Source organism: Elephas maximus, chromosome 6 (assembly GCF_024166365.1).
Source record: "Elephas maximus indicus isolate mEleMax1 chromosome 6, mEleMax1 primary haplotype, whole genome shotgun sequence".
NCBI lineage: Eukaryota > Metazoa > Chordata > Mammalia > Proboscidea > Elephantidae > Elephas > Elephas maximus.
The window spans coordinates 77,239,635-77,256,238 of NC_064824.1; the positions used below are offsets into that span (position 1 = coordinate 77,239,635).

The window sequence follows — 16,604 nt, forward strand, 5'->3', positions numbered from 1 at the left end:
TAATTACATTTCAACGAACTTCACAAATTAGGGAAATATATAAATAGATTTTTGTATGTTTTGTTCTTTGCTAACATCTAGATTTGTATTTGTTGAGAGAGAGAGTCCTCCATGGGTCTTTCGTGCTCCTACACATCTTGCTGGATATGCCAAGAATGCACGGCCCTGATCCCTTTTTATCTAGGTCATTTCTCAGTGTTGTACTTGTAGCCAGCAATCTTCAGAGTTAAAGCAATTTCTTTCTCTCTCTGAGACAAAAACAAAATGAAAAACAGGCTTGCTTACTGCTGGCTATAAAACAGTGCGTTCCCCAAGGTTAGGGTTCCTCTCCTGCAACACCACCTACTACATGTGCAGATACTCATCTAGGCCTATCTGCATCACCTCCTTGGGAATCGGGACTTGGGGAACTGATGTGACATGCTGACACTCCAGCTACTGCTTTTGCTGTAATAAAGCCTCTCAGCTCTGACCCAGAAGTCAAGTACCTCTGTCAGCATTCATGAAACTGTGTCACGTTAACTTGTTAGCTGGCAAGTAGGGTAAAACCTCACACCCCTCAAAGATCTTGACAGCACGACTTCATACAGGGATGGGAATGCTCACAGTCAGGAAAACCCAGAGCACTCAAAGTACAATGAAGTGAATTTTCAAAAGAAAAATTCAGTGCTTCAGAGGTAAATAATTGATGATCTAAATTAAAAATACTCCTTCACTAGGTTAAACAGAACTTTCAGACTGAAAAAATGTTTTAAGCGATTCTGAAATTAAATTTCTATATCCAGCCCTTTATTTTAACTAGGATTATTTATGGGTGTTACAGCAAAAATTGGGTAAAGTGATGAGATTTTTATAAGATTTGGGGATTCCTTAATACAAAGCAAAAAGAAAAATGCCATTTACAAGTCTTGAGAAAAGTTTCCTTCTTTAGTTTAAATGGCTTTGCCCACAAAATAATCTCATCATTGATTGTTTCTTAATAATATGGTGAATAATTCATTTCAAGAGTTATAATTAAATGTCCACTTTCCAAACTCCAGCTTCTATTTTTTGCTGAGGTAAAAGTATCCATCATCTTTCACATTGAATTCTTAGATTTGGAGTTAGAAACTGTTTCTTTGATGCTTTGAAAAGGATAGAAAAGAATTCTACAACTTTCTGAGTGCCACTTGGCTGCATAGAGAATGCTATAATATGGATAAATCCTAACTGAGCTTACTATAACTTGAATAGTTAGCATACCATGGCATTCAAATGATTAAACATTAGGACGTAGGAATCAGAAGCCTTTGGGGTTAAGAAACATGAATTCTCTTCCTAGGATCTGACCTGAATTACTTTTAGTTTGAGAAAGCAACCATCCTATTCTTCATTTTTAGAACTGCTATTGCAAGAGATATCAATCCTTCTACTTCAAGGCCCTGGCAAGGTTCCAAACAATGAGAGCGAGTGAAAGAACTGGAATGAAAAAGAGAGAGAGAAACTATATTTTACAAGGTTATGAACTATAGAGTTTGTACTAGAAGCACTGTTGTATTGTAGCAACATATTCTATAACTGTTTTCCTTAGAAACAACATTCACTGACTGGCAGATGACCCATTCATCTTGTAGAATGAGCGTGCAACTGTAAGTTTGGTATTGTTGTTAGGTGCCTTTGAGTCGGTTCCAACTTATAGAGATCCTGAGTAAACAGAATGAAACACTGCCCAGTCCTGCACCATCCTCACAATTGTTGCTATGTTTGAACCCACTGTTGCAGCCACTGTGACAATCCATCTCGTTGAGGGTGTTCCTCTTTTTCACTCACCTTCTAGTTAAACCAGAACAAAACCTGTTGCCATCAAGTCGATTCCAACTCACAGTAACCCTATAGACAGAGAACTGCCCCACAGAATTTCCAAGGAGCAGTTGGTTGGTGGATCTGAACTGCCAACCTTTTGATTAGCAGCCAAGCTCTTAACCACTGCACCACTGAGGCTTCAACCCTCTTGTTAAAAAGTCTCTTATTCAAAGATAGGGCTGTTGATGAGAAATAATCAGCACCTGCCATATACTTAAGCCAACCACTCCAACTATATGCTGTCTCTTTCCTCTCTTAAAACAAAAAAATCACAAATAATAGACAATAAATTTTCTTCAATATATTTTCACCATAATTCTAGTGGCTCTATTTTGAGATTTTACTATATGCCCTTTTCAAAAAGCTTCCTATTGGTAAGGGAGTTCAAAAGTAAGTAATTATTTCAATATATACCAGGACATTGTGTTTACAGTGATGGTGTAGTAACTTTAGATTGTAATGTACCTAGCTTCCAGGGATTTCCCCATTCATTTCCTCTCAAACAATGTCCATTTTTTAAAACACCAGTGAAACTGTAGGTATTAAACAAATCTAATACTATAGTTTTAAGGTGCACATCAGATGGAAAAACACAGAAAACTCCTTTAAGTAATATGACCAACTTCATATACTGAGACCTACACAAGTGATGTGATCATGTGAACATTACCTATCATTAAACAGAAACTACCTGCTATAATCAATATTAAATGACTAAACTAGGAGAAGGAGAATACTTCTCACACTCAAAAAGACCTGGAGATAATCCGAAGCAGGATTTCCCTCTGGCTGACTTAAAAAGGCAAGATCATGGCAGGGTGGTCAGACTGAGACATCTGTTTTAGGCTTATGGTTTGCATGCAGAACGCTTTCAGTATTTGTGTCTTTTTGACAGAAGATTAAATAAATGACAAAGATCTTTTGGTAAAAGTTTCAAGATTTTTTTTTTTAAACTTTGATATATTTTACATTAATTCTCTTCCCTCCATGAGAAACACTACAATGTGGACACCAACGTCCCCCAAGCAGAACAATTACAGCTCTAAGACATAACCGTCATTGTAGGATTTTTCTTAAGTAACTCTTCAAATGCCAAATTACAGTCTCTTAATTTTTGAGAACCAAATAATGGTCACAATAGAAATGCATTTTAAAAGCTCTTCCTTGGGGAGAGGCAGAGCCAAGATGGCAGAGTAGCCAGACACTTCCAGTGAACCCTCTTACGACAAAGACCCAAAAGAACAAGTGAAACGATTATATTTGTGACAAGCTAGGAGCCCTGAACATCAAAGGCAAAGTCTGAAAATGGACTGAGCGGCACAGGGGAGGGAGAGAGGGCTCAGAAGTAGAGAGGAGTTGCCAGACCAGAATCCCCTGGAACCCTCAGGTTGTGGTGGGCTGGTGGTAGCGTTCTGGCCGCAGTTTCCTCAGGGACAAACAGCCAGCCACACAGCCTACACACACCTCCTGAACCAGAGAAGAACAACGCTCTCGGGAAAAGCTAAGTACTTGCATGTATTTTACCGTGCCCCCAGCCCCCAAGCCAGCTTCAGTGGCTGTTGATTTCCCTGGGCCTGAGAGAGGTCCTGCTACGTGCTCTGAGCCATTCTCCCGGCCCTGGAGAAGAAATAAATTCACAATTCGGGAAAAGATAATCTGCCAGCTCCACTAACCTGGGGAGCTAAGGAGAGAAGTAGCTGCTGTCCAGGCATAAACACTCCATGGACTTTGAATACCTTTCCCCCCTACATGGACCTCTGTGGGCCTATTTCAGGAGAAGAGGCCCTTGTTGGCAGATTGCAACTGTTTCAGCTGTGCAGTGGAGAGGTGGATGTTTGATGTTTGACACCACTTTGCCTATTAAACAGGGTCCTCACCTACCCACATCGGGGGCCTAAGAACTAGTGGCTCCACTCAGGTCACCTGGCAACCTGCTACAGGCGTCCAAGAATAACTGGTACCTCGCAGTCCTTACAACCAAAAGCTCTGCATGCCCATGGTCTGTCTATAGAACCCACTCCTCTGTGTGCTTTAGGGGACAGGAGCATGCTATCCTCACAGACACTCGGGACAGCTGTCAGTACCTTGCCTTGTTCAAAGCATGACCCCCTGCTGCAACCAGATACCAGTACCTACACCAATCACCCCTGCCCCTCTAAGACTGTAGGACAGAGCCTGTAGCACACACTTGATGACCAACTACCTCTACACCTAAGCTGAATCCGTACAAGAAAAGTGAATGGACTCCTAGATTCATATACATGATAACAGTTCTAGTCATCTGGAGACAGGATGTTAGAGCTTCAAAAGTGAAAATAATCAAGCTAGCTCACTCAAACAACCTATCTGGACATATCAAAACAAAACAAAGCAAGAAGCTAGGATACAGTAAGCAAACATAAAATAAACTAATACAATAACTTATAGATGGCTCGGAGACAACAGCCAATATCAAATCACATAAAGAAGCAGACCATGATCACTTCAACAAGATCTCAAAACAAAGAATCAAGGGATCTTCCAGATGAAGGCACCTTCCTGGAATTACCAGATGCAGAAGACCTATGATCAATATACAGAACTCTTCAAGACATCGGGAATGAGGTCAGGAAGGAGATCAGGCAATATGGAGAACAAGCCAAGGAACACACAGATAAAGAAATTAAAAATGTTATTCAAGAACATAATGAAAATTTAATAAGCTGTAAGAATCCACAGAGAGACAGCAATCAGAAATTAAGAAGATTAACATTACAATTACAGAATTAGACAACTCAATAGAAAGTCAGAGGACCAGAACTGAGCAAGTGGATGGCAGAATTGGTGAGACTGAAGATAAAGCACTTGGTACCAATACATTTGAAGAAAAATCAGACAAAAGAATTAAAAATAAATAAATAAAGAAACCTGAAGAATCATGTGGGACTTTATCAAGAGAAATAATCTATGAGTGATTGGAGTACCAGAACAAGGAGGGATAACAGAAAATCCAGAGAGAATTGTGGAAGATTTGTTGGCAGAAAACTTCCCTGATACCGTGAAAGATATCGAGCTCCACATAAGATAGGTCTTAATAGAAAGTCACCAAGACATATTATAATCAAACTTGCCAAAACCAAAGATAAAGAGAGAATTTTAAGAGCACGTAGGGATAAACGAAAAGTCACCTACAAAGGAGAGTCAGTAAGAATAAGCTCGAACTACTCAGCAGAAACCATGCAGGCAAGAAGGCAATGGGATTACTTACATAACGCACTGAAGGAAAAAAATTGCCACCGAAGAATCATATATACAGCAAGACTGCCTCTCAAATATGAAGGTGAAATTAGGACATTTCCAGACAAACAGAAGTTTAGGGAATTCGTAAAAACAAACCAAAACTACATGAAATACTAAAGGGAGTTTTCTGGTTACAAAATCAGTAACTTCAGATATCAACCTAAGAATGGAACACTAGACAGAGCAATCAGAGGTCAACCCAGATAGGGAAATCACAAAAATAAATCAAAATTAAAAAACGCTCAAAACAGGGAAACAGTGATGTCATTATGTAGAGGAAGACAACATTAAAACAATAAAGAGGGACTAAGAAATGTAGTCATAGGTCTTTCATATGGAGAAGACAACAAGGCAATATAAAGAAATAAAATTCGGTTTAAACTTAGAAAAACAGGGGTAAATGTTAAGGCAACCACAATGGAGACTAGCAATCCTACTCGCCAAAACAAAATACAAGAAAAAAATAGAGACTCAGCAGAAACAAAATCAACAACAACAAATAAGAGGAAAAGACAATATATAAAGATAAACTACTCAGCACAAAAACTCATACCTATCGAAATTACACTGAATGTAAATGGACTAAACGCACCAATAAAGAGACAGAGAGTGGCAGAATGGATAAAAAAACAGAATCCATCTACATGCTGCCTACAAGAGACACACCTTAGACTTAGAGACACAAACTAAAACTCAAAGGATGAAAAAAAAAATACATCAAGCAAACAACAATCAAAAAAGAGCAGGAGTGGCAATATTAAGTTCTAACAAAATAGACTTTAAAGTTAAATCCACCACAAAGGATAAGGAAGGACACTATATAATGGTTAAAGGGAGAATATAACCATATTAAATATTTATGCACCTAATGACAGGGCTGCAAGATAAATAAAACAAACTCTTAACAGCACTGAAAAGTGAGATACACAGCTCCACAATTATAGTAGGAATCTTCAACACACCACTTTTGGTGAAGGACAGAACATCTAGAAAGAAGCTCAATAAAGACATGGAAGAGCTAAATGCCACAATCAACCAATCTGACCTCATAGACATATAGTGAACACTCCACCCAAGAGCAGCCAAGTATACTTTCTTTTCCAATGCACGTGGAACATTCACTAGAATAGACCACATATGAGGTCATAAAGCAGGCCTTAGCAGAGTCCAAAATATTGAAATATTACAAAGCATCTTCTGTGACCATAAGGCCATAAAAGTAGAAATCAATAACAGAAAAAGCAGGGAAAAGAAATCGGACACGTGGAAACTGAACAATACCCTGCTCAAAAACGACTGGGGTATAGTAGACATCAAGGATGGAATAAAGAAATTCATAGACCCCAATGAGAATGAAAACACTTACTATCAGAACCTTTAGGACACGCGAAACTAGTGCTCAGAGGTCAATTTATATCAATAAATGCACACATACAAAAAGAAGAAAGGGCCAAAATCAAAGAATTATCCCTATAACTTGAACAAATAAAGAGCAAAAAAAGAAAGCCTCAGGCACCAAAAGAAAGCAAATAATAAAAATTAGAGCAGAATTAAATGAAATAGAGAACAGAAAAACAATTTAAAGAGTTAACGAAAGCCGGTTCTTTCAAAAAATTGATAAACCATTGGCCAAAAGGACAAAAGACAGGAGATGAGGCAAATAACTTGAATAAGAAATGAAATGGGTGATATTACAACAGACCCAACTGAAATTAAAAGAATCTTATCAGATTACTAGGAAAAGTTGCACTCAAACGAATTTGAAAACCTAGAAGGAATGGATGAATTTCTAGAAACACGTACCTACCTAAACACAAACAGAGATAGAACAACTAAATAAACCCATAGCAAAAGAAGAGATTGAAAAGGTAATTAAAAACTCCCAACAAGAAAAAAGCCCTGGCCTGGATGGCTTCACTGCAGACTTCTATCAAACTTTCAGAGAAGAGTTAACACCAATACTACTAAAGGTATTTCAGAACGTAGAAGAGGACAGAAGACTCCCAAACTCATTCTATGAAGTCAGCATATCCCTGATACCAAAACCAGGTAAAGACACCACCAGAAAATTATAGACCTATATCCCTCATGAACTTAGATGCAAAAATCCTCAACAAAATTCTAGCCAATAGAATTCAACAACATATCAAAAAAATAATTTCACCATGACCAAGGGGGATTCATACCAGGTATGCAGGGATGGTTCAGCATTAGAAAAACAACATAATCCATCATATAAAAAAAAAAAAAAAAGACAAGAGCCACATGATCTTATCAATTGATACAAAAAAGGCATTTGACAAAGTTCAACAACCATTCAGGATAAAAACTCTCAGCAAAATAGGAATAGAAGGAAAATTCCTCAACATAATGAAGGGCATTTATACAAAGCCAAAAACCAACATCATCCGAAATGGAGAGAGTATGAAAGCATTCCCCTTGAGAAAGGGAACCAGACAGGGATGCCTTTTATCACTACTCTTATTCAACATTCTGCTGGAGGTCCTAGCCAGAGCAATTAGGCTAGATAAAGAAATAAAAGGCAACCAGATTGGCAAGAAGTCAAAATATCTCTATTTGCAGATGACATGATCTTATACACAGAAAACCCTAAAGATTCCTCATGAAAACTACTGAAACTAATAGAAGAGTTAAGCAGAGGATAAGGATACAAGACAAACACACAAAAATCAGCTGGATTCCTCTACACGAACAAAAAGAACATCGAAGAGGAAGTCAGCAAATCAATGCCATTTATAGTAGCCCCCCAAAAGATAAAATACTTAGGAATATATCTTACCAGAGATGTAAAAGACCTACACAAAGAAAACTACAAGACACTTCTGCAAGAAACCAAAAGAGACCTACATAAGTGGAAAAACATACCTTGCTTATGGATAGGAAAACTTAACATTGTAAAAATGTCTATTATACCAAAAGTGATCTATACATACAGTGCAATTCCAATCCAAATTCCAATGACATTTTTTAATGAGATGGAGAAACAAATCACCAACTTCATATGGAAGGGAAAGAGGCCCCAGATAAGTAAAGCATTACTGAAAAAGAAGAACAAAGTAGGAGGCCTCACTCTACTGGATTTTAAAACCTACTATACGACGGCAACGGGGTTATACTGCCACAGTAGTCAAAACAGCCTGGTACTGGTACAACAACAGATACATAGAACAATGGAACAGAATTGAGAATCTAGACATAAATCCATCCACATATGAGCAGCTGATATTTGACAAAGGTTCCAAGTCAGTTAAATGGGGAAAAGACAGTCTTTTTAACAAATGGTGATGGCATAACTGAATATCCAACTGCAAAAAAATGAAACAAGGCCCATACCTGACACCATGCACAAAAACTAACTCAAAATGGATCAAAGTCCTAAATATAAAATCTAAAATGATAAGGATCATGGAAGAAAAAATAGGGACAATGCTTGGAGCCCTAATACATGGCATAAACAGTATACAAAACATTAACTAACAATGCAGAAGAGAAACTAGATAACTGGGAGCTCCTAAAAATCAAACATCTATGCTCATTCAAAGGCTTCACCAAAAGAGTAAAGAGACTACCTACAGACTGGGAAAAAGTTTTTATCTATGACATTTCCGATCAGCATCTGATCTCTAAAATCTACAAAATACTGCAAAAACTCAACTACAAAAAGGCAAATAACCCAGTTAAAAAATGGGCTAAGGATATGAACAGGCACTTCACTAAAAAAGGCATTCAGGTAGCTAACAGATACTTGAGGAAATGCTCACGTTCATTAGCCATTAGAGAAATGCAAATCAAAACTACAATGAGATTCCATCTCACTCCAACAAGGCTGGCATTAATCCAAAAAACACAAAATAATAAATGTTGGAGAGGTTGTGGAGAGATTGGAAAACTTATACACTGTTGGTGGGAATGTAAAATGGTGCCACCACTTTGGAAATCGATTTGGCGCTTCCTTAAAAACTAGAAACAGAATTACCACACGATCTAGCAATCCCACTCCTTGGATAGGAATATACTCTAGAGAAATAAGAGCCTTTACACGAACAGATGTACGCACAGCCATGTTCACTGCAGCACTGTTTACAATAGCAAAAAGAAGGAAGCAACCAAGGTGCCCATCAAAGAATAAATGGATAAATAAATTACTGTATATACACACAATGGAATACTATGCATTGATAAAGAACAATGATGAATCACAACATGGAGGAATCTGAGTGATATTAGTCAGATGCAAATGGACAAATATTATATGAGACCTCTATTATAAGAACTCAAAAAATAGTTTAAACAGAGAAGAAAATATTCTTTGATGGTTACGAGAGTGGGGAGAGAGGAAGGGAGGGAGAGGAGTTTTCACTAATTAGATAGTAGATAAGAACTATTTTAGGTGAAGGGAAAGACAACACATGATACAGGAGAGGTCAACGCAACTGGATTAAACCAAAAGCAAAGAAGTTTCTTGAATAAACTCAATGCTTTGAAGGCCAGTGCAGGAGGGGCAGGAGTTTGGAGACCATGGTTCAGGGGACATCTAAGTCAACTGGCATAATAAAATCTATTTAGAAAACATTCTGCATCCCACTTTGGAAAGCGGCATCTGGGGTCTTAAACGCTAGCAAGCAGCCATCTAAGATGCATCAATTGGTCTCAACCCACATGGAGCAATGGAGAATGAAGAAAATCAAGGACATAAGGTAATTACGAGCCCAAGAGACAGAAAGGGCCACATAAACCAGAAACTACATCAGCCTGAGAGGAGAAGAACTAGTTGGTGCCCAGCTATAACCAATGACAGGGAACGCAACAGAGAACCCCTGAGGGAGCAGGAAAGCAGTGGGATGCAGACCTCAAATTCTCATAAAAAGACCAGACTTAATGGTCTGACTGAGGCTAGAAGGGTCCCAGGGGTCATGGTCTCCAGACCTTTTGTTAGGCCAAGACAGGAACCATTCCCAAAGCCAACTCTTCAGACATGGATTGGACTAGAGTAAGGGATAGAAAATAATACTGGTGAACAGTGAGCTTCTTGGATCAAGAAGACACATGAGGCTATGTGGGCAGCTCCTATATGGAGAGGAGGTGAGAGGGCAGAGGGGGTCAGAAGCTGGCCGAATGGACACAAAAATAGAGAGTAGAGGAAAGGAGTGTGCTGTCTCATTAGAGGGAAAGCACCTATATAATTTTTTGTATGACAGACTGACTTGGTGTGTAAACCTTCATTTAAAGCACAATAAAAAAAAAAAAAAAAAAAGCTCTTCTTTGCTGCTGCCAATTTTGAAACTCTACATGGAAGTAACAGGTCTCTTATTGGCCTGTCAGCTTAGCTAAAATTATCAACTTGACCTTATACTGACCTTGTTGGCACTGCTAAAAAAATCATTTGCCTTTTTTAACCAGGTTTCCCTTTCCGCCATAAGCTGACCAAGTTCTTCCTGGAGCTGACTGAGTTTCTGGTTAGAAAGCTGTAGATGTTCTTTCTCCACATAGTCCTTTGACAGCAGAATCCCAAGTCCCTCACTCTTCATCCTCTCAACAGCAGAATTCCATTCCTGTAAGAGATTATGCTCGTTTAGTTTATTTGACACTACCTACCCTTTTTTTTCCACCCTTTTTACCCTTTATAATATCTAATAAGCTGTTTACCCTTTATAATATCTAATAAGATTCAGAGAATATTTAGATGTGTTGAATATACTGGAAATCTGTCATTATTATTTCAAATCATGAAGGAGTAAATGCTACATGTATGAGTACCAAGATGTAGATGAGATAAAAAAGGAATCAGAAAAGGAGTGAAAAAGGTTATGATGGTAGAAAGGGGTAGATAGCTTGGGATGAGTGACAGATGAAGTATCCAGTTGCCCAGAATGAAGGGCACTTCTATTTCTGCTAACTCCATCTGAAAACACACCCAAATACAATCAACAGCAATTTTCAATCTCTAACTCAGTTTGTCCTATTTTTATTTATTTATTAAACATTATCTCTCCCATAACTCAGTCTTACTGTCAATGTAGGAAAATCTGTACAGAAAGGAAGGAAAATCTCCTGTCTTGTGGCTGTTGTTTTAGTGTCTATCTACACTTGAAACTAAAATAAAGATGTTATTCACTGCAAAATTAATAGCTGTTATTGTGCAGTACTCCCTCCTTTCTGACCCTAAATTCACTGCTCAGTGCTTCACTCTAACAAGAAGTAAACATTTTAGAAGAAAAGAGGTAGCTTGTTACTTTCCATTGCATGAAGGAAACAGTAAGCACAGAAGAAAGGAAATAAGAACTGGAGTAAACCCAACATATTAACATTTTTTAACATTAATTCTATTTGAACAGAAACCCAAGTTTTCTGCAAAAAGACTGAAACCAGATCCAGTTTCATGAAATAAGGATTATCTTTAACATGACAGCCTTATTAGTGAATTTTCTTGTATCCATCTCAGCTGAGATTGAGTGGTTTTTGTTGCTGTTAGGTGCTGTCCAGTTGCTTGACTCATAGTGACCCTATGTACAACAGAACAGAACACTGCCCAGTCCTGCACCATCCTCACAAATGTTGTTATGCTTGAGTCCATTGTTGCATTGTGTCAATCCATTTTATTGACAGTCTTCCTCTTTTTTGCTGGCCCTCTACTTTACCAAGCGTGATGTCCTTCTCCAGGGATTAGTCTCTCCTGATAACATGTCCAAAGTATTTGAGACAAAGTCTTATCATTCTTGCTTCTGCGCATTCTGGCTGTACTTCTTCCAAGACAGATTTGTTCACTCTTCTGGCAGTCCACGGTATATTCAATATTCTTTGACAATACCATAATTCAAAGGCATCAATTCTTCTTTGGTCTGCCTTAGTCACTGTCCAACTTTCAAATGCATACGAAGCAACTGAAAATACCATAGCTTCAGTCAGACACACCTTAGTCCTAAAAGTGACAATTTTTGCTTTTGGACACTTTAAAGAGGTTTTTTGCGGCAGATTTGCTCAATGTAATATGTCATCTGATTTCTTGATTGCTGCTTCCATGGGTGTTGACTGAAGATCCAAGTTAAATGAAATCCTTGACAACATCAATCTTTTCTCCATTTATCATGATGTTGCTTATTGGTCTAGTTCTGAGAATTTTTGTTTCTTTATGTTAAGGTGTAATCCATACTGAAGGCAGTCATCTTTGATCTTCATCAGTAAGTGCTTCAAGTCCTCTTCACATTCATCAAGCAAGATGTGTCGTCTGCATATTGTAGGTCATTAATGAGTCTTCCTTCAATCCTGATGCCCCGTTCTTCTCCATATAGTCCAGCTTCTTGGATTATTTGCTCACTTTACAGACTGAATAAGTATGGTGAAAGGCTACAATCCTGATGCACACCATGCAGTATTCCCTTGTTCTGTTTGAATGACTACCTCATAATCTAAGTACAGGTTCATAAATGTTCTGGAACTGTCATTCTTCTCAGTGTTATACATAATTTCTTACGATCCACACAGTCGAATGCCTTTGCACAGTCAATAAAACACAGGTAAACATCTTTCTGGTACTCTCTGCTTTCAGCCAGGATCCATCTGACATCAGCAATAACATCTCTTGTTCCACATCCTCTTCTGAATCTGGCTTGAATTTCTGGCTGTTCCCTGTCAATATGCTGTGGCAACTGCTTTTAAATGATCTTCAGCAAAATTTTACTGAAGTTTCTTGTATCCATCTCAGCTGAGATGGAGTGGTAGGCATAAACTATTTGTTAAAGCATCAGAAATTTATCACCAAGTGGAAAAATCTCAGTCTAACTCCACCCTGACTTATTCCCCTAGTGCAAAATACTCCATTATTGTTATATTTGTTACATTGTATTGTTTAAAATAAGCATATTTTTCAGTGCAATTTACCTCTACTGTTTCTATTCATTCATTTCACAAGACACGCTAAATACTAAGTGCTTGGCACTAAGCTAGGCCAGATGTCTTGGAGAATAAGAAACAATAAAATGTACTTCTTTCCTTTAACAATACATAAACCGCTATTTTATGTAATTTTCATATACACTTACACTATTAAATAAATACATGCTGGTTCTATATACACACACACATATATAATATGGTGGCATTTTAAATAATAATTAGTAGGTGTTGAAGTAGAAACTGTACATTGTATTTTGTGTTCTCCATACAATCTGTCATAGTATTTGGCTAACAGAGAAATATTTTGATCAATGGATACAAGAGTAAGGCAGGTAGATTAAGGGACTGGTATTCATAAGCTTGTTGCTTATAAGTAAAAAATCTCACAAACCCTTAAGACTAGGAATTATTACTATTCTGGTATTTACATAGGCTCAGAGGAATACATTACTCAAAGTTACAGATCTAGTAAGTGGCAGAACCAGAATTGGTTCACAGGCCTGCATGTTGTACTACATTCCAGGAACTGAAAGCAGAGAGTCTCCAGAATCTCCAAATTTTTCAGTGGGTGCGAGCACAATACTCCTAGGCATGGATAAGGGCCACTTGAGTTCCCAAGGTCCTTCATTTTCTTAAAAAACCTACTGAGCCCTCACTTAAGGACAGCTAATAAGTACCATGAAGTTCTTTTGTAAAAAGCACTGTAAATATCCCTGCTGTTACCTTAATTTTATTGGGAAATGAGCAAATATTTTTAATAGTACAATTTCTGTCACACATAATAGGTGCTCGTTAAGTGTTAGTCCTGTTTTTCTTCCTATCAGCTCTTATCAAGGTTCATTAGCATTCCAAAATTTGTTCTATATTTTATGGGTGCTTCTGCTTGCTAGTTCTAAAATAACTATAGTGGAGCAGTTCCCAAAATGTTACTGACTGGTATTATAAGTTTGGATCTCTCATGATAAACAAAGGTTTCTTTATTGCAGTACCTCTCAAAACGTTAATACGCATTGAGACTCTCCACAGGGGAAATAAGCAAAGATGTCACTTTGAGGACTAAGGTGGGCTTGATCCAAGCCAATCTCCTCATATGATAAAGCTAGACAATGAATAAAGAAGACTGAAGAAGAACTGATGCCTTTGAATTATGGTGTTGATGAAGAATATGGAATATACCACAGACACCAAAAGAATGAAGAAATCTGTCTTGGAAGAAGGAAACAGCCAGAATGCTCCCTAGAAGTAAGGATGTTGAGATTTGGTCTCACGTACTTTGGACATGTTATCAGAAGAGACTACTCCCTGGAGAAGGACATCATGCTTAGTAAAGCAGAGAGTCAGTGAAAAAGATGAAGACCCTCAACGAGATGGGTTGATATAGTGGCTGCAACAATAGGTTCAAATATAGCAACAGTTGTGAGGATGGGCAGGTTTCGTTCTGTTGTACACAGGGTCACTGTGAGTCTGAACCAACTCGACAGCGCCTAACTACAACAAGGGGAAAATATGGTATGAAAATACTGGTCAAAGTTTTTTGACCAAGAAATCATTTGTTTGCTAATCATCTCAGGGGACCCATGTTCCATGGATGATATGTTGGGCAAACACTGTTCCTATGGCCAAAATCAGCTGAACCACCTCTGGTTTACCTACTTTCACAAATCTTTGTGCTTTTATCATTTTTGTTTTTTCCCTATCCCTTTAGGTCTTCTTCCTCTCTTTTGTACTCATTCTCTCTTTTCCTGTCTGTTAAATATCTGTGGAAGTATTAATCTTCAATTAACTCAGATGAAGAGATGTTTAATAAGTGAAGATACAGAATGAAAAAGAAAATTCTTTTAAAAAAAATGGCACTGATCAGAGCTTTCTGCACTCATTAGGGGAAGACAACTTAAAAACAAACACAGAGCACCTGGGGAGGGCCTAGAAAGCTGTTGTTGTTGTGTGCCATCCAGTCAATTCTGACTCACAGCAACCCTATAGGACAGAGTAGAAGTGCCCCATAGGGTTTCCTAAGCTGCAATCTTTACAGAAGCAGATCACCAGGTCTTTTCTCCTGTGGAGCTGCTGGTGTTAGAGAAATACAAGTTCTCTAGCAGTGCTCATAAATCTGCCTTTAATATGAATTTTGCAAACAATGTTGAAGAGAGACTTTTGGAGTACAGCCAAGTCTTTGAAAACCCTCTTTAACCTTGTGCTTCACATCATGCTATAAAAAGTGGGCTGTGACCTTCCAATGAGACTGGAAAGGTCCATTTTGTGCCTCTTTTTTTATTCTCCCTCCCCAGTCTTCTTAATTACATTTTCACATGAACTCTGTGGGCATTAAATGAAGCTGGGTCCATTCAATATTTCTATTCAATCTTCTCAGAAAATTGGTTCTGTTTTCTTTGAGCAATCTATAGGTAGTTTCTGATGCATTTCTATATACCATTCTGGTGATGTATTTTCCCAGCCATTCTTCTTAGGGGGCATGTTCACTATTTTATTTTTCAGATAAAACTTTCCAGAGTCATCTGCATCCATCACATGCTTAAAAAATATAGTTGGCACTCTTGTCAAGGCTGGAGGAACCCCATGAAGAAAATTTTCATCCATTTTGTCTAAGCCATTGCTGCCTGCCTGTTAAGCGTTAAACTCCTAACAGGGTTTCAGTCGCTTCCCAATAAAATATTTCCAGTACTTGTCCCCACCAGCAGAAAGGCAAGGCCTGCCATTTCCTTGGCTTTTCAACTTGACAGAGATACGTGCATATCTCTGACCCAATAAAGATGGGTGGCGCTGTGTGTTCCCAGGCTCAGGTTTTCTCTACAGGTCACTCCATTATTTTCATTTTCCTCTCACAGTGGTAGCCCTTTTAAATTCTACCTTTCACTATTCCATTTGCTGAGGAAATTGAGCTTCTCTTGGATCTCTTGATTGGAAGGGTACTTTTAAAAGGATTAGTGCTGATAGACAAGAAGGCGAAAGGATTTCTTCTTTCTTTTTTAAGTCCCAGGTTAGCTCTTCAAATGAAGTTATGCATTGGCATAAAAATTATTCAGCAAGTACATTCAAAAAGTGAAATTATTAGCTACTCCAATTGAAAAGAAATAAAGAATCACTGTATGTTTTGTAAGCTTTAATTCACATAAAAACTTTCCCGTGGATGAGGGGATTTAATGACCCCACACCATTTAGTAAATTATTTTCATTACAAACCTGACTTTAGAATGTAATTTTTTAAGTGGGACACGATGGGTGAGAAGCAATAGAAAATGTATTTGTAAACTACCAAAAAATTACAGTTGTGGAGATTAATGGTCAAAATCAGATCAGATAGAAGCTTGTGTTGAGTTCATGTATAGTTCATGTAGCACAGTTAATTCTTAGGCCCTCTCATTAGATACAGCCCATTTCTTGTTCAGTCCCTAAAGTCTACAATCCCATTTGATTCATCACCAGAAAAAATTAACTCACTGACACAAAATCATGGAATTTTATGTGATTGCATTAGCAGAAGGTACAGACAAAATAAATCTGGCAATTTTAATCAGAGAATATTTGAAAGTCTGCTTTCAGCAGGAATT

General features: G+C 37.9%; 1 protein-coding gene across 2 annotated transcripts in view; it reads right to left on the reverse strand.

Annotated features, from left to right (window-relative positions):
- CCDC141 (coiled-coil domain containing 141) overlaps positions 1–16,604 on the reverse strand; it is a 233,348-nt gene that overhangs the window by 92,909 nt on the left and 123,835 nt on the right. Inside the window, exon 8 of one of the 2 annotated variants that reach the window (XM_049887558.1) lies at positions 10,500–10,694. The exons of the other annotated variant lie outside the window; for it this stretch is intronic. Coding sequence (XP_049743515.1) covers positions 10,500–10,694 — 195 coding nt within the window. The remainder of the gene's footprint in view (positions 1–10,499; positions 10,695–16,604) is intronic. 2 annotated transcript variants of the gene reach the window in all.